Below are 18898 nucleotides of genomic sequence, written 5' to 3'. Positions count from 1 at the left end.
ACCTGAAGCTACATGAACCAGATTGAAGAACCAGCTCCATAAAGAGTTTTATGTGTCTTTCTTTATTTCTAGTTCAATTGTAGTAGGTGTTTTATATTTTACCTTTCAGCTTTATCTAGAAGCAATTGTAATAGGTATTTCGAGTATTCAAGTTAGAGTTAACTTGAAGTTGTCGCAGCAGTTAGAGGTTGGTTGCTACAACGGGATTAGAGTTAATCCTTAGGTTTACAAAGAGTTTTGTAAATGCTGTTTTGGCTCAGTGATTTTAGTGGAAGTTTGGGAAAATCCTACTGAGTAGTAGGTCGTGATTTTTTCACCTTTTGAGCCAAGTATTTTCCACGTAAAAATCTCTGTGTTCTTTATTTTCTTTATTTATTATTCCGCAAACAGTAGTAGTTGGAACACATAGAAAAACCAGGTCCTTCTATAGTTTAGTTAAGCGAAAATTGGGTACCACACAAATCACTCCGCCGCCCCCTCTTGTGTGGTATTGACGTTTAAAACATCAACAATATATGGCTTTACCTTCAGTACTTCTTTACATGAAACCACAAGTTTTGTTTGTCGCCTCATTCGGGAAGGAACCAAACTTTTGGAAATCCTTAGAGATCTTCTGGGTTCTGGGCGAAGTGGGTGTTCTTATGCTTTGATAATTTCTCTGGAACTTGTTCCCCTTCTTTAATGGACCCAATCTCTCAAATACAAAAGTTATCACATTTGATTTTCCAAGTCGATCAAATACAAAAGGCCTGCTAGAAGCGGCAGATTCATCTTCTATAGTGATATAATTGTTGCTTGCCCTTCTTATGGAGATGCGCATTAGTGACGGTTGCTTGTATCGCAACCCTTCACGTGGTTGCCTTGTCGCAGCTTCTGATGGGAGCTTCCCTAACTTTGACGGCTCATTAGGATTGTATCTAGCTACAAAAATTCTTCATCTTTACTTTCTTTAAAACTACATAATTCATCTGGACTGAATGAGCCAAATGTGATAAAGTCTTGGTTTGCGCTTGCTTTCTCATCTTCAAGCACAATCTTCTTTTCACGAGCCAAGTCCATAACTTTTTCCTTAAAGACAAAGCACTTCTCCAGAGGGTGGCTCACAAGTCGACGATATTTGCAGTAATTTGGGTCATCAGTTTTCCCAGCTTCATTTTGGCCGCTTCATCTCCGAAATCTCAATGAGATTTAGCTCGAGGAGTTCTTAAAAAATGGATGGCACATCAGAATCTAGAAATGGGTGCTCTTTCTCTTGCATTTTTTTTAGAGTCAACTTTTCACTTGGCTTATCTTGAAAAGAAGTGGATTTCATGCTCTGCTTCTTGCTTACCTTCGTCGTGAACTTCATAGGTGATGTGTTGCCATTCATAGCTTCTTTGCTTTCAGACTTGGGTACGAACTTGCCCCACTTCCTGACTTCTTGCTTGTCGTTCCCTTTGCGAGGTTCATAGATGGGCAGCCTTTCATTTCCAGCGGAGGCCATACTCGATTTCATGTCATGGGCACGAGTTACAAGTTCTTCAAATGTTCTAGGTTTGATACCTTGCAAGATGTAGCGCAATCCCCAATGCATGCTTGGATGCACATCTCCATGCTAGAAGATTCACTAATCTTGTCTTTACATTTGAGGCTTGCATTTCTCCAACGATTGATAAAGTCGATAACTGGTTCACCCTTCCATTGATGAGTATTTGTGAGTTCAACCATGCTCACACTACGCCCTGTGCTATAAAAGCGATTGAGGAACTCTTGCTCTAGTTGATCCCAGCTATCAATTCCTGCCTCGAGGTTTGTATATCAATCAAAAGCATTCCTTTTAGCGAGCGGACAAACTTCTTGACGAGGTAATCTCCATAAGTCCCAGCATTGTTGCATATCTCAACGAAGTGCATGACATGTTGCTTTGGATTGCCTTTACTATCAAACTGTCGAAACTTTGGAGGTTGATAGCCAGCAAGCATCTTCAACATATCGATCCTTGCAGTGTACGACTTTGCGTATGTAAGGGAGGACTTGGCAGCAACTTCATACTTATTCTTAATAGTTCCTTCAATGAACTCCTTCGGTTGATCGATGGGAATCATCCCTTCAGATGAGAAAGGGATAGCCTTAGCGGATGCTACTCGTCTTGGGGGAGAATCAATCTCTAGAACTTCTGGGAGCTTGTGAGGTGCATGGGTGGATTCTTCTTCTATCAAGATTCCCACCCTGTCTGTTAGTTTGTCAATTCTAGCATCTTGATTTTGTATGCACTTGGTCAAGCCACCGATTGTTTCCATTAAGCTTGCCAACTACTCTTCTACAGATGGAGTGTTTGTCTCACAGATTGATTCTCTAATGGCTCACGCTAAGCGGTGTAAGTAGGGAGGATCCATCACTTGAAGCATCACCATCTTCCTTCACAGCAGAGTTCTTTGACCCGAAGAGGTCAAACAGAGCAAGAGTTTTCTTGATCTTTTTAGCAACATTGCTTCCTCATTCGGGTGCGTTTATGGAAGATCTTTCTCCTTTTGAGGATGAATATCCGAAAATATGGGTTTATGCGGACGACACTTGGAGTGCTTTTTTTCCTTAAGATCTAGCTTTGCTCCTCGTAATTGGTCTGAAGCTTCCAAAGGTAACATCGAGGATGTCTTTCACATCAGCATAGAACCTGGAGTTAGCAGCCTTGGTGGATGTTGATCTGGAGTTGATTTTCTTTGAAGCCATTTCAACGTTCTTGGACGTTGGTGATTGAAAAGTTGAAATGAGAGGTAGAGATGGTCCGATCGGGCGTGCCAAAATTTGTAGACAATAAATTGCGTCGAGAAAATATAATCAAGACCTAAAATATTGCAACAATCATAGTATTTGATTTCAAATAATATGAGTGTACAATCTCTATGAATCCCTCGATTCTTCTTTCCAATAGTAAATAAATTCAAGGGCATTTGAACTTGATCTTGAATATGTAGTTGTTGCCACGAACGATGATTTTGAATTCAACTAGCACGAACTTTGATTTGAACTCGTATTCCTTGAATCTTGATTTGTTCTTCGTTCTTGAGATTGAATTTGATTTCTTGAACTTGATTGCTTGAAGCTTGTAACTTGTAGAGAAATTTGTGGCGTTTGATCCACGAGCTCTCTCTTGCTTCTTGTTATAACTTCTGGTGTATTTTCTGGGGTTATGAAGACCCCTATTTATAGTTGTGGAAGAGAAGTGTTATGATAAGAACAAACTCTTTCCGACCAACCAAATTGAAGTGTGACAAGGCCGATTGGCCAGAACATGTCACTTGCACACGTGACGCGATTTCATTATCATTTTAATGTGACTTGGCATGCCTTGTCATTTTGACACGTGACATGATCCTATTGGCTCTTTTGTTTGATTTGACGTGCCATGTTATTTGACACGTGGCATCGAATTGGGCCTCTAGGAAGATGACATCTTGGTCTTAGTGAAGTGGGCTCATTACTTGTAGCCCAATTAAATGGGCTAACCCAATAGATTTGGACCTATTTATTTAACCCATATGTATTTGACTTATATAATTAATTCAATTATATTAGCCCATAATATTTATTTGGCCTAATATATCTTGCATTTAAAATATGATCTATGTTATTTTATTGGATTTAACTCCGATAAATTTATATACCTACAGCCTCATTTTACACCACAAATCTAGAAGTCTTTTTTAAAAAATTCCATGCCTACTCAAATGAATTTACGCAGGAGAAAGTATTAATATTAGGCCAATTGATTATTTGTATGTTTCGTCCTCTCTACAGTCTATAAGAAACATCTACAGGCCACAGTCCTTCAATCATGAAATTGGAATAGAGCCGAAGTACGATTAGTGCTAATTTTGAACAGAAACGCCCCATAATATCCTTAATCATAAATTGAAATGAATGCCCTCCATATGTAAGAGTAAGACACACAAAAGAATGCTTCCTAACACTTTTCCATTATCAGTTTTGAGACGTGCATTCCCTCTAGTATTTTTTATAGCAGTGGTGTTTGGGCTAGCTTGCGCATTTTTCGGCTAATTTCACAAAATATTTATTACCTTCCACCATTAACAGGTATCAAGTAATTCTGTAACCAAGGCTTGGACAGATAAAAAAGAAGTCACTTAGTAATTTTTTTATCTTTGCTTGAATTTAAACTTGAGATCTTATGGTCAGGGACGGATTCACATGAAGTGGGGTGGGGCACGTGAACCCTTGCTCCCGTTCGTAAATTATATTTAGCACTACTACTTCCTTCATTATAGACTTATGTTTCTATGTGTGAATCCATGCTCAAAGAACACTTTTGTGCAACGGTGGTAGAGTGCACCACTGGTTTGCCAGGTTAGGGGTTCGATACCAACTGCTGCTCTCTACCTTTTCTTAATACTAAGATTTTCTTACTTAGAAATGTCTACCTTTGGTCATTATATTGAGTCTAATCCCCAAAAAAAAAGATAAAACTTGATCACTCGTTTATTTATTTTGAACTGCCTTTGATTTTACCAGTTGCTATCACAAGCATAGAAAGACCATTTTCATCAATGAAGTACATCAGAATTGACCTATATAATAGTATAGATGAAGAATTTTTGAAATGCTTGTTTAGTTTGCCATATAGAGTGTATAGGTACTTAATGATGCTATTATTGATCATTTTCAAAAATTAAAAGCTCGTCGAAAAAAATTATAAAATGAATGATGTGGCTTTGTACAATAATATTAGTTATAATTTGCTCGTCAACTTATTAATTGTCATCATAAAATCTATATATATATATAAAGGAGGGAATAGAAAAGATGACTTGGCACCTCTCTTTGGCCAAGGATTCTATTTATCTTTTTTCTCGTTTTATTGACTTTTTCTCTACTTTTTATTTATTTAATAATAAGAATAAATGTTGTTGTAGTAATAAGAATAAATGTGTCATTTATTACAACACTAATTCATATTCCTTACCGTTAGAAAACTAAGAAGTCCTAATATTTAAGTGCCTCAATTATTATTACAACCTTTTATATTCCTTATGGATCATTTTATAAGCTGCCCAAAAATCATTTTACTCAAAGTTATGGATCGGATGTTGATTTGAGCCTCAAATTTTGAGGTAAGTTCACATGTCTCTGTCTTTGTAACTGAGTTGATATTGATTCCTTTTTTTCTTCTTCTTCTTTCTGTTTATGTAAAAATAGCATGTGAAGAATTTGTTTGTGTTCTTCGGCCTCTTCATGACCCCAGTACCCATAAGTCTTGATTCATTACTTGTAAGGAAGAGCATACATATTATTTATTTTTCTTTTTATTTGTTTCAGCAATATATGCTTTTTAACTATGAGACTATTTTTGTCATGTGTTTTTTCTTTCAATTTGGATTACAAAAAGTGATATTCAGACAATTCCAGGATCAGTTTCAAGGAACACTTATTCCAGTTTAGAAGTTCCGAACTTCTACAGCATATCAAGACCAACAAAATCACTCATGTGTCGATCAATGTATGTTTACTTAAACTATAAGAGTATTTTCTCTTTTTTCTACTTTATTTCGGGGTCACATAAAATCACATTATCTAATTTTAGGTGTTCGAGGGTGAGACATCTAAGAATTTAAGCTTAATTTTCAGATTAAAGTAACAGTTTAGTGTAAGTGTATTCCTGATTTGTGCTTGTAGGGGAGTACCACAAAATAAAGGTGACGATTGAGGTAGATATGTTATTGAGATATATAGTACACGTAATTAGCGTATAAAGTTGCAAAGTCGTCAAATTCGATAACCATATCAATTCAAGTGACAAGGAGCATCACGGTGAATATCAGAAAGGACGAAGAAGGAAGCAGAGGAAGATAAAAGAGTAGAGAAAGTTGAGCAAATTTAGAAGAAGTTGATGGAGAACTTTATGATCAGCTGTAAACTATTGCAGTAATTTTATCTTCTTTTTTTCTCAAATAAACAGATATTACAGTATTATTGTACATAAATGCATGTTTTCATTATATTAAGTTGTATTGGTTCTTTGACGCAAAAAAAAAAGTTGTATTGGTTCTTATGTTGTTTTTGGTATATCAGATGTTTGCTACTACTATTCTAGATTTTGGTTGCAAATGAAAAAATAAAATTAAAAATGCTTGATAGTAATAGAAAACTACATATTTTAGAGTGTTGTATTCATTGCCCTCCCTTTGTGACTAGCATTAAGCAGATTGCCCATTCCTGATACAGAAAGGGGTCAAATATGTCCCTATACTATTGAAAAAGGTCTAATATTGACCCCCGTTATACTATCAGTCCAAATATAGCCCTAACGTCATACTATCGGTCCAAATATATCCCTGACATCATAAAAATGGTACAAACCTACCCTTCCCCCGTTAACTGCCTCCATATGACAACATTTCATTGCCACCTCACCATTATACTCCCATTTTCATCCCTTCCCCACAACCTTTCTTTCCCATTCATTTGAAGAGAAATCACAGACCATAGATATACAAGCAAACTATATTCAAAAGAAATGCTAACAACTAAAGATAATATGAAACAATGTGAACCGAGAAAATTCTGATTTTGCTATTCAAAATTCATGCTTATACGAACGAAAATACATTTTGTTTTATATAAAAAAACTAAGCAAAGATACAGGCAAACTAGTTTAAGGTTTCAAAATTGACCACGGTGAGAAAGAAAAATAACCCAGACATGAGAGTTAATTTTTTTGTTTCTTTCTCTTCAACCACATTTCTGGAAGGCTGCCATTTTTTCTCTCTTTACGTTTTATGTTAAAATAAAAGTGCTACTAAATTTTTCCTAAATAGGTCTTAAAAATTCAGCAGCAACACAAGGAAATGCAAAATAAAATACAAAATTGTAAGGTCAAGTGAAAGGTACGTACAATTCCAGGGTCGGACGGAGAAGCAACAGGTATTTTAAAAAGCAAGAGGAAGTATAGGCAGTGAAGTCCTCAAAATAATGATAGAACTTCAAAGTAATTAAACTTGGTAGCTACAAACAGGGTGAAATGGTGAGGTAGCAATCAAATGTGTTCATAGGGGAGACAGTTAACGGAGGAAAGGTAGGTTTGTACCACTTTCATGATGTCAGGGATATATTTGGACCGATAGTATAACGTTAGGGATATATTTGGACTAATAGTATAACGGAGGGTAATATTAAACCTTTTTCAATAGTATAAGGGTATATTTGACCCTTCTCCGTTCCTGATATATTCGTCTCGAAGTGTTTGGTTGCTGAAAAATGATTTTATTTTTAAATAAAAATATTTACTAAAATTTGAAACTATATTTGACGGCCATGGACTTTATATGAATTTCACTTAATATAAAATGTAAAAAGTAATTTTATATTTTGAGGAAATGACTTAAAAGAAATTATTTACTATACAAATTCTAACAATCAATCTCGATGTTAAAGAATAAGTCTAATATTGATTACTCATTAAAGATTTATCATACATTTCTAGCAGCCTCTATTAGAAAAATCAAGGGTCACTACCTTAATCCTCTCTTCCTCTTCTTTTTCCTTCATTTCCATTTAATTTCTCTATACATCTTTTTTTTTTCGAGTTCTCATGATCTATAGGGAAGTGAGAAAGGAAGGAAGGAAGAGAGAGAAGGGAAAACTAAAGGGAAAAGGAAAGAAAACACGTATAGCAAAAATTACAATAATGAAAAAAGATATATAGAATTTAGTTTAATTGAGTGCTTTTGCGCTTTTCTATTTAATTTCTCTAACCTTAATATGTTACATTCTTATTTTGTCTTTCGATCTCACTTATTAATTAATTTCTTCATTGTTATAGCTAACTGATAATAGGCTATAATTACGTATTTTAGTCGCTTATTACACTCTAATTTACTGCACTTTAGTTGAGTTTGCACTTTAATCGCTAGTGTTTTGCACTAATTGTGTGTTTTATGCCTTGTAGGTGTGATTCCGAGCTATATAGATGTTATGGAATGAATTTATGTGATTTGAAGCTTTGAAGTCTGAGTAAAAGCTCAACGAATTAAGCCGGGATCGTGTTCGGGGGTCAAATTTGATAGTTGAGAACAAACGAAGACTCGAGTAGGCATATTGCGCACTGTCTAGTAAAATGCACATAACTTTTTTCTCAGAACTCCATTTGGGCTCCACAATATATGGTTGGAAAGCTAACTCAAAGGGCTACAACTTTCATGTTTTACGTTTTTCCAAATTCCAAATGGAACAGGGTTAAACACGCGGTAGAAACCGAGACCGCGGAACTGACCGCGGCAGAAAATCAGAGAGCTTATCTGGCCGCGGCCACGCCGCTCCAGGCGTCAATAAGAAGTCCTATTTCGTCCGGGACAAGGTTATTTGGGCCCTACACTATTCCAACTTGTATAAAAGGGGTCCTAAACCTATTTTGAAGTGAGGGGGACATATTTTGGACATAAATTAGACCTAAGGAGGCAGAGACACTACTTGAGGGGTAGACAACACCCTTGGAGGCAAGAACACATTGGGAGCAAGGCGGAGAATTCTTCTACGAGTTTTTTTCCTTCCTCTTCCTATTTTTCATTGTTGGTTATGACTTTTAGTATTGTAGTTTTACATACTATTATGAATATCTAATTTGTTATCTAGGGTTTTGATGGAACCTTTTGGGGATGAATTGGTTGTTATATTAATATAGTTTTGAGTTAGTTGTTAATCTCTATTTGTTCAACTACGTTTTGATTTTGGTTAATTGAAAGGATCCTCAATTAGCCGTTCCTATTTATTACGTATCTGCTTGAGAGAGAGTGCATATTTAGGTAGTTGTTTGAACAACATCACTCCCGGAGTATAGGCGAGAGTCATAACCGAGGGTTTAGAGGTTGGATTAGAGATAACGATACCTCGGGTGCGATCTAAGTGAACTGTAATGTGAATCTAGCTAGCGTAGCTTGAGAGAGTGCGTCTAGTAAATTATCATAATTGCTTGAGAGAGATTTATGATAGCTGGAGAGTTCATGATTGATAGAGGCAACTAAGTCAAAGCTATAAGAAACATACAACTAATGAAATCAACAATTGGGGAAATCATAACTCTAGACCTCCTTAATTTAGTCTCCAACCTTTTGTCTCGTTAGTTGATAATTTTACCGCTTTGTAGTATATGCTAGTTAATTAGTTAGAAATATAAATTTCAATCTTTATAATTTAGAAAATTGTTCAAACTTGTCTTCTTAGTGATATTAAACAGATATAGCTAAACCTTAGTTCTCTGTGGGATTCGATTCCGGACTTTTAGACCGGATTATATTTGCAGCGACCGCTTACCCTTTTTAGGACTAGAGTTGGGCGTGATCACTAACTAATTTTTTTAACTTTTTATTTTTGTTTGCAGTTCAACTCTTTATAGACCTAAGATCAGCGTCTATATTATTATTTACTTTTTAAAGTTTTGGAGAATTTATTATCCCTTGAAAAATGAATGTGATAGTCGAATTGAATTCGGATCGATCAAGATCGGTTTCCAATAATTTTGAGAAATAAAATTAGGCATTTTATAAATATTTACATATTGTTATCTTGGCCAGATGCTTCGGTCTATAAGGTCGTTGTGCGAAAAATATGAATAAATCTGGCTCACGTTGTAAAGATGGTTTATCTGTTAGTTACTTTTTTTTAGTTATTATTAAACGTTGATCGAATGTATATTGAAGTCAAACTAATAACTCTAAGTGAACAAGAAAAGAAAAAAAATTAAATTAGTAAAATATCGGTCAGGTTGTATGAATTTTTTTCCAGAGAAAATCAAAAATATCATTTTGAATATTCAATGATGATGTTATTCATGGCTGTGCGAAGCGCGGCCAACTTCACTAGTTTTAATTATATAATCAAACTAAACGTCTATCTTAAAGATAGTGGCGCACCTATCCTCTTGAATTCCTGGATATGCAGGCTTATGATTTTCGGCCTACTTTATTAACTATTAGATCACCTTTAAATGCTCCTCCACATGTTTTACATGTAACTGCGGAATAGACAAGAAAGCAATAGGTTAGTAGTTTCTTGAAACTTTAAACTCTTTGCGAACGTTTTAAATAGAGCATAATTTGGAGAAACTCTAATTGGTATTAAATCGCATCTTGGTTCTATAATTTCTTTTATAGAACTTCGTTGAAAGTCGAAGTTCACATAAACTTGAATTTAAAATTTAGCTTTTCGAAAATAGAATTTGTTTTGAGCAAATGTCGCTGAGATAGATCAGGCACATCCAGAGGAACTGAATTTCAATTTTGAGATGATTTGGTGGAGTTTTGAGGTAATTTGAATGAAAATTCTAAATAGAAGATGAACATGGAAGAAGACAAGATATTATCACACTATGTATCTTCTATGTATCACTTGTGTATCCTAAATGTATTCTCTGTAAATCCATGTGAACCCGTGTGCCAAAAACATGTGATATATAAGTTAGATACATGTGTGACACATAAACTTTTAAAATCTATTTCAATCACGAATTTTGACTCCAAAAGTAGTCCAAATTACTTTCAATTTTTCTCTCACTTTCAAAGTCTGACAATTCAAGCGAGCCGAGAAATATATATTCTATTTGTTTCATTTTATGTTGTATTTGTTTTATATTAATGAAAGCAAGACAATAATGAAATTAATAGTTTGATAAAGGATCCGCGTCAAATTTTAAAACTTAAATATTTTAAAGAATTTTATTTCTTGAAAGTTATGAAATTGTATGGAAATGAAATTGTGTTCATTTCTTAGAATATTTATAAATAGAAAGAGTATCACATAAATTAGTGGATGCAAAAACACGAAATGATTTATTCTTATGTTATGCTTGTTGGAGTTAGCAAGTACCCATAAAATTGATTTATTCCTAATTTAATTTATTTAGGCAAAATACAAAATTGATCAGTAGACCGAATCTAATTATATTCACAAGCCAAAAAGTATATAAAGTATATAATGCGCGCGCGCATATATATATATATATATAGCATATATTTTATCGGCTATTATTTTTTGAAACGGCTAAAATATTTACATCTCATAACCACAAGAAACTATTATTTTCTGCTGCATACACCTGGACTTTTGTTGAGTGAAGCCCAAACTCTATGGGCTTATATGGGCCCATTCATAGACCGGGACTCAACAAATTGCGCAGCTATAAACCCTAGCATCCCTCTTACTTCTTTACTCTTGCAAAAAACCCTCGCTGGAGCAACGTGAAGAGAGATCTGCATCGGCGCCGCAACAGCAGCAGAAGTGAAGATGGAGGCAGCGAGAACTGTGAAAGATGTTTCCCCTCACGAGTTTGTGAAGGCTTATGCCGCACACCTCAAGCGCTCCGGCAAGGTATATGCGGTTGAATGTATATATGTATTTGTGTATATAGATTCATTCATTTATGTGTACAGTGATTGATAATGGCTCTTGTAATGTGCAATGCTCGCTTAGTGACCGCATGAATATGTAGAATTTGTGTATAATCGTGAATTTTCTATGCGCCTTATTTGTTTTTTGCTTACTAGCTTTGATTTTGGCGTATAAAATTTTGTGTAGAAATTCCTAACTGCTATAGGTTTCATGTTAAAAGTAATTCGTCGTTGAGCATTTGGTAGACTGTAATTAAATTGCTAAATACGAAAGAACCAACTTACTTTTGACAGTCTTCTTCAAATGATATGCAGAGTTATGGAAAAGTTTTCTGTAGCTATCTGTTGGTATTAGGAAAAAGTCATTTTTATTAGATAAAGCCGTTTTTGATTTTGCATTTGGTTTAGTGCTGTTTGTAGCACGCGGGTGCTTAATTTAGTCTGTCTTGTTTAGATAGTTACTGAAAGATTGAGGTAGAAAAAACTAGTTCTTGGAGAGTATAAGTAGATATTGAAATGAAATTTGTTGAGTGCACTTTGGATTGAGTGAAACGTCTATAACAACTAAAATTGTTAGAGATGGGACACTTTTGTTTACTTATTTAGGCTTGCAGCACTGCTTGAATCTTTTCTTGAATCAAGTACATGGAAATATTCAATTCGTTGGTGTTGACGACACTTGTTTGAGGTGTAGCAGTTGTTGTATTGGTGTCTGTGAGACTTGAATCCTAGGCTACTTGCTTACTCTGATATTACATAGATCGAGTGAGTCTGCGTCATCTAGATGCTTAAGTCTGCAGAGAAGGGGATACCTAAGAGGACAATTTTTGTTTTAGGTTTGCATATTCTAAGCTGTTACTACTGGGTTTGTTGTTGTTGTTGTATATTCTAAGCTGTTAAAATGATTGTTCATCTTGAATGGGTTCATTGTTTGCTATATTTAAGAGCAAAATTCTGAACTATTTTACTGCAAATTATTTCTTTTGTGAAGTAGACATTTTGCTTTAACTGGCTCTATTGACCTAGCATAAAAGTTATATCATATTCTTTATAGTTAAATTCTGGGCTTCCAGCCAATGTTACCGCTGCAATTTCTTTGAATTGAAAATTGTGGTGATTGTGCTTGTCTGTTCTTGCTTATTACCTTTGCTTTATGCAGATGGAGCTTCCTGAGTGGACTGATCTCGTCAAGACTGGTAAACTCAAGGAGCTTGCTCCATATGACCCTGATTGGTACTACATTAGAGCTGGTAGGTTTCATTTCCACTCTCAGACGAAGGAACTTATCTATAGTAGTTACCCTTCTTTCTAACATTTCTTCTTTATTATTTTGATGTATGGCAGCTTCTATGGCAAGGAAGATCTATTTGAGGGGTGGTATTGGTGTTGGTGGATTCCGAAGAATCTATGGTGGTAACCAGAGGAATGGCAGCCGCCCTCGTCATTTCTGTAAGAGCAGTGGTTCAGTTGCACGCAACATACTTCAGCAATTGCAGAACATGAACATCGTTGACTTTGATCCCAAGGGGTAAGTAGCCCTTTTGTAAAATATAATTGCAGCTGAATTTTATGTGTTTCCTTATATTATGGTGGTTGTAGGAATTATATCCATTGATTAGTTAGAAACCTGTTTGGTATCTCGACTTTGGCAAGTTATTTTAGGTAGTAAAGATAAATATAGTTCGGGAGAATAGCTATAGTTCTTTCTCCCATTTTCTGATATTTATTGTCCCACATATTGAATGTCACCACTTAGTAATATTTATGATTTATCGTTATATGGGTGCCAGCTCTTTGTAAAAGGAAACGGTGAGGCGAGTGTCTTTTCCGTTGAAAATAACATGGCTCCTTTGAAAATTAAGATAAAGTGCTTCGCTTTGCTCTTAAGGAGACATCCTAATTGCTAGTGGATGTGCTCACAACTCAACTTATCAGCTGCATTAAAAATGCAAATCCTTCACTCATTTGAGGTGAATTTTTTTCAGATGCTGCTGCTTATTTTTGTCTGTCTGATTATATTCTCGTTCTTTATCTAGTGGAAGGAGAATCACATCCAATGGCCAGCGTGATCTTGACCAAGTTGCTGGAAGAATTGCTGCTGCTATTTAAGAGATGAATTCAGGCAATTTTATGAATACATGAGTTAGCTTGAACTTATTGTTTCAGTTTGGACCTATATAATTTTAGGGTACTTTTCAATCAATTTTGTGGATGTTTTGCCTTTCTGAACTTTGCGTCTTTCTCAGTATGCCAGTTTTGCCCTTTCAGTACCTAGAGATGTATTGTGGCATATCTTCCATTCAATGCATCACCTAGTCCATATTTTACATTGAGTTGGTCTCTTTAGAATTGGCAGCTATCACCTAATTGATAAAATTCAAAAGCCTTGTTGGAATTATATTCTTCTTGTTTACATGAAGAAATTGCCTATTAATGTACTTCTCTTATAGATAAGAAGGGACACGTATCTTCTTTTGAATTGAGCAATAATAAGTCTGAAATTAATATAATGACCAAACTCTGTTTTTGGTCGAAGTTGATGGGTTTTGGAGGTGTTTTAGAATTTCATCTTTGATTGATTGCAAACGTTAACAGCCTAACACAAATGTTTTACATGAGCTCTTGTGTTAGACATTATATGCACTGGAATTAAAGGATGAGTCATCCTAAGATTAGGATTCTTGTTTCTAAGTGTTTAATTCTAACATACCATCTTTCAACAGGTTGTCGTAATTATATTTCATGTTTTTGTAACTCATCATAAAAGCTGAGATTTTAAAATAAAATAAAATTGAGTTAGACTATCTCTTCGTTTACCTTTTTGGACCGAAACAAATTTTGATTGGGTTCGATCATACTTCATTCCCCGATTCACCTCATTGGCGTTATTTTACATCAAGTGGCTACTTTCGTGGCCTTATATTTAGAAGTTGGTTACTTATTTATAATTAGACGAGTTATTTTTTGGGATTTTTACCTTCGTATATCATATATGAAACCTTACCCTCAATGTTTAAGGATTGTGTTAATTACATTTCAGCATACCAAATTATCATTTATATACCATAATTCAAATTGAGGGTATAATTAATGCTTCATTTATATTAGGCGTTAATTTAGGAGCGTATATTCTCCCATTTTTGTTTACCCGCCTCTCTCTCCTCCCACCCCCCACACCCCCCACGTTTTACCTTTAGTTAATTCCCCCATTTTTGTATACTCGCCTCTCACCCACGTTTACCATCAGTTACCCACGATTCTACAATTTTCTTCTCCAGTTAATTTCACAAAATCCTATTTTGAAGTTGCATCTGTTTTTTCAAGTCCCAAATCATGAAAAAAATCAACACTCCCAAAAAAAAAGCTTCAAAAGCTACATTAGCTGATATCCCATCCTTTGATTTGGGTGTTTTAACACCAAAATCACCACCTAAAAACGCAAAATCGACATATGCAAGTGAACCTACTACTAGTATTTCATCTCCTAGACAAATCCGTGCGGATGAGAAGCAAGCATTTGCACGATGTTGATGCTGGTGGAGGTGATAAACCAGTCGAGAAACAACTCAAACGAAAGGGGAAAGAGTTGTGTGTAGATGATGATTTTGTTGAAGATTCCCCTAAAATTCCATCTGTGAAAAAACCCAAGGTCTCTCCTTCTTCATCAAAATCAAAAAAGAAGGAACCCTCCAAAAAAGTACCAAAATTGGTTCACAAAAAAATTTTGGTAAAGGTAAACACTAATTATTTTTCTTTACAGCTTTTTAGTGTGATTTTGGTTGTAAAAATCTGTTGTTCAAGTATTTTTTGGTAAAATGTGGAATTGTCCAAATTTTGTAGATTGTTTGTCTCAATTTTGAAGGTTAATTGTAATTGTGATTTTTAGACAGTGCATAAATGTAGTTATTTTGTAGTTGTTTTGTAGGCTGCTGGGTAAATTGTAGATAAGGTATATTTTTCACCTTTTGTATGCTGCTACATTTACCTTCATACTAACTACAATTAATCTACATTTTGTGAGTTACTTGAACTAACTGTTATATTTTTGTTGTTATAGAGCTGTGGTTACCCTTTTCTTCCTTATTGTTTTGAGATAATGTTTACATGTGTAGATGTCCTGTATTGTTTTGTAGTTATAGGTGTGGGTAGGCTGTTCTTCTTTTAGTTATATTTTGTAGTTATCATGTAGTTATATGTAGATTACTGCTTCTTTTTTATGCAAACTACTAATGTTCAATAATTTTTTATTTTCTGCAGAATGGCCATTACTTTGCACCACAAAATGTTGATTATGGTGTGCTTAGATTCCACAGTTTGTGTGATCCGAGCATACCTAGCCAGATAAAAGCTTTACTCTCTCCAAATGCTTTAAAGCTTTTCCAAAAAACTTATTTTGGTTACTTATTTGGTCTCCCCACAATCTGTATGCAAAACCAAGCAATTCATCTTCTGATGAAGTATGAATTGTCAAAGTCTACTGACTCATATTTTTCAGTACTATTGAAGGGTGAAAAATTGAATTTTTCCTTGAGAGAATTTGGGTTGATTACTAGTCTAAATAGTGTGAATAATTTTTCAGACTATGGTTACACTTCCACTTATGTTAGCCATTTAATGACTACCTATTTTCCGAACAAACAAAGGGTTGAAAAGTGGCATTTGAAAAATGTAGTCACAAATAAAGTTTGGGCAAACGATGAGGATGCAGTGAGGTTGTGCATTCTTTATCTGTTGAAATTTTTTGTTTGTCCTTCTGATAAAGACCATGTGTCTTTCATAGACAAGTTTATGTTCTTTCTGATAGAGTCTGGTAATTTTGAGTCATACCCATGGGGTATCAAATCCTTCAAGCAGGTTATTGAATCTGTCCGACATCGTCTTAATCCCCATGTACATTCTTATCTGATACGGGGATGCTCATTAGCCTTGCAAGTGTGGCTATATGAGTGTTGCTCGTCCGTCAGCACAGAGCTTGCTACGAGGTGTTCTGAATCTATACCTCGCATTTTAAGATGGTCAGCTACAAAGGGCCAGATTTGGTTAACTGCAATTGATGAGAAGATGATCAAGCCTGAGTGGCTCAAGGTATATTTTTTCACTTTTGTATGATGCTACATTTACCTCCATAATAACTACAATTAATCTACTTTTTATTTACTTGAACTAACTGTTATTTCCATCATTCAGTTCACAAGCATGACTGAATCTGGAGAAGAGATTGGAGTGCTTAATCTGCCAGACAAGATTCAGTATGAAGATGAACATGGTGCTCAATCATCACAGGTTCCAATTGATGCTTCTCCAACATTTGAACCAAAACATACAGATTGTCAAGAGGACACTGAATCTGTGACTAGCAAGCTCAAGAAGTTGGAAAAGGGGATTGAGCAGGTAATATAAATAACTACAATATATTGACATTTTTTGCTACAACTTAACTTCATTCCATAACAATTATTGTATGTTATACATTGTAGTTAATTTGTGGTATAATTCTATATTAGGCCCTGTTGGTATTGCACAAATCTTTGTTAAATTATTGTGGAACTGTAGCACTTTGAATAAGATTAACAACTATTTATATATTTAATTTTTAGGTTGATGGAAAGTTAGCTGAATTTAGTAAGGCTGTTTTTGAGGAACTCTCAAGCCTTCGAGAGTTCATAGATGTTTCTGTGATGAGTGTTATGAAGGTGATAAACAGGAAGTACGATGTGGACGAGTCAAAGGTAAGAATTGACATATATTTTTGTACTAAAACTAATTATGACATATGAAACAAGTATACTCAAACATACCCAAAAATTATAGTTTGCTGGTAGTTCAACCAAAAATAATGACCAACAACAACGAGAGAACAACCAGCAATTTCAGTTCAATATTGGTGATCAAGTGCATGCAAGCACAAGCAATACAGGTATCTACAGAATTCCTACAGACATATCTACAAACTTCAAGAAAGCATTATCTAATTATATTAACCCCTTTTTCACTATGTTTTGCAGCTGCAATTTCTCCGGAACATGTTCAAGCACATTTTGACTTATATCCTGATTTTCAAGAAGCAGCTGGGGCATATAAAGCAGGTATACTATCATACTTTCATTACAATAAGGTTACAATGCAAAAATTTTATAATTCACACTTTAACTACAAATTCCCACATATATCTACAATTCTCATTTTTTAAATTATTCATTCAAGCTGAAGTTTCAACAGAACATCTCCAAGCACATGTTGAGGAAGAACCAGAATTTGAAGAAGTAGCTGAGGCACAACAAGCAGGTATAATATCAAAAGCTCATTATATTCACTTTATATCTACAATATTGTGCATAACTACATACATCTACATTTATCTTCAGAAGCTGAAGTTTCTCCTGGAGGTGTGCCAGCAATGGTTGAGGAAGAACCAGGATTTCAGGAAGGAGCTGAGGTAGAAAAAGCAGGTATAGTATCATAATATACTTTTGAATAGATAATTGTTGCTTATACAATTATACAATGCTGTTAAGTATGTTATTTTATATGTAACAGATATTGAAGATAACGTTCTACAGTCGCCAATTCACGGTGTGACTGTGAATGAAGTTGTTCCTGAAGGTTCAGGCATTGACAAGAAAGGTCTGACATTGGATGACTTTGAGTTGCCAGACAACTTAACACAATTGGTCATGTATGTCGAGCCCATACCAGATGAAGCAACCCCTATTCATCCGGGTAGAACCAGGCAACCGGGGAAACATGCACGATCACCTTTCACACCTCTGAATAGTTCTGGAGGCAGCACCTCTGTCGGACCTAAATTTTTGTACCTCAAGCACCCTTTCACAACTGTTATAGGTGAAAATGTAGATGCTGATTTGATAGAAAGGTTAACCAACTGGTTATACCTTCGTAGTGACAAAGTATCTAAGAGGTATGAATGCTTAATTTTACACTTTCATTTCACCATTTTTGAACTTTAAATATGTAATTCATTCTGTCATTTTTTTTTATTTGATATTTTTTTGTTATTATAGGAGGAAAGAATACTTCTCCAAAAAGGATAAACAAATCAAGCCTTGGTTAGACTTTGGTTGTGAAAAGGTGGATAAGAAGGACTGGTTTTATGCCCTTGCTCACCCAGGACAAGTCATCAATAACACGGTAAGTATAAAGAACAGAATCATTCACAATATGTGTTTTGTCTTCAGCTGCGTAGTGTAATTGTAGTTATATTGTAGTTTTGTCTTCAGCTGTGTAGTGTATTTTGATGATAGGCTATAATTGCATATTTTAGTCGCTTATTACACTCGAATTTACTGCACTTTAATTGAGTTTGCGCTTTAATCGCTAGTGTTTTGCACTAATTGTGTGTTTTATGTCTTGTAGGTGTGATTCCGAGCTATATAGATGTTATGGAATGAATTTAAGTGATTTGAAGCTTTGAAGTCTGAGTAAAAGCTCAAGGAATTAATCCGGGATCGTGTTAGGGGGTCAAATTTGATAATTAAGTACGAACGAAGACATGAGGAGGCATA

At 35.0% G+C, this 18898-nt stretch overlaps 2 protein-coding genes across 2 annotated transcripts; both read left to right on the top strand.

The window, feature by feature from the left end:
- Window positions 1-11165: 11165 nt before the first annotated feature.
- Window positions 11166-13770, top strand: LOC109220224 (40S ribosomal protein S19-3). Its single transcript, XM_019384684.1, has 4 exons — window positions 11166-11355; window positions 12535-12625; window positions 12720-12903; window positions 13412-13770. The coding sequence occupies exons 1-4, from the start codon at window positions 11272-11274 to the stop codon at window positions 13482-13484; spliced, it is 432 nt and encodes a 143-aa protein (XP_019240229.1). The 5' UTR covers window positions 11166-11271; the 3' UTR covers window positions 13485-13770.
- Window positions 13771-16836: 3066 nt separating this feature from the next.
- Window positions 16837-18524, top strand: LOC109220223 (the record flags this gene model as incomplete). The annotated part of the gene is made up of 8 exons (XM_019384683.1): window positions 16837-16884; window positions 16973-17104; window positions 17187-17292; window positions 17381-17461; window positions 17580-17660; window positions 17741-17824; window positions 17913-18294; window positions 18398-18524. Coding segments are annotated over exons 1-8 (1041 nt in total), but the record flags the coding sequence as incomplete, so codon positions are not given.
- Between the last annotated feature and the right edge of the window lie 374 nt (window positions 18525-18898).

Source organism: Nicotiana attenuata, unplaced genomic scaffold (assembly GCF_001879085.1).
Source record: "Nicotiana attenuata strain UT unplaced genomic scaffold, NIATTr2, whole genome shotgun sequence".
NCBI lineage: Eukaryota > Viridiplantae > Streptophyta > Magnoliopsida > Solanales > Solanaceae > Nicotiana > Nicotiana attenuata.
The sequence above is the reverse complement of the archived record's forward strand: the minus strand, read 5'-3'. Positions and strand labels throughout refer to the sequence as shown.

Excerpts from the sequence above, each read along its gene's own strand:
- LOC109220224 (XM_019384684.1), top strand. The coding sequence starts at position 11,272 with ATGGAGGCAGCGAGAACTGTGAAAGATGTTTCCCCTCACGAGTTTGTG. Across the intron at positions 11,356-12,534 it reads ACCTCAAGCGCTCCGGCAAG|ATGGAGCTTCCTGAGTGGAC; the intron begins GTATATGCGGTT and ends TGCTTTATGCAG. Across the intron at positions 12,626-12,719 it reads TTGGTACTACATTAGAGCTG|CTTCTATGGCAAGGAAGATC; the intron begins GTAGGTTTCATT and ends GATGTATGGCAG.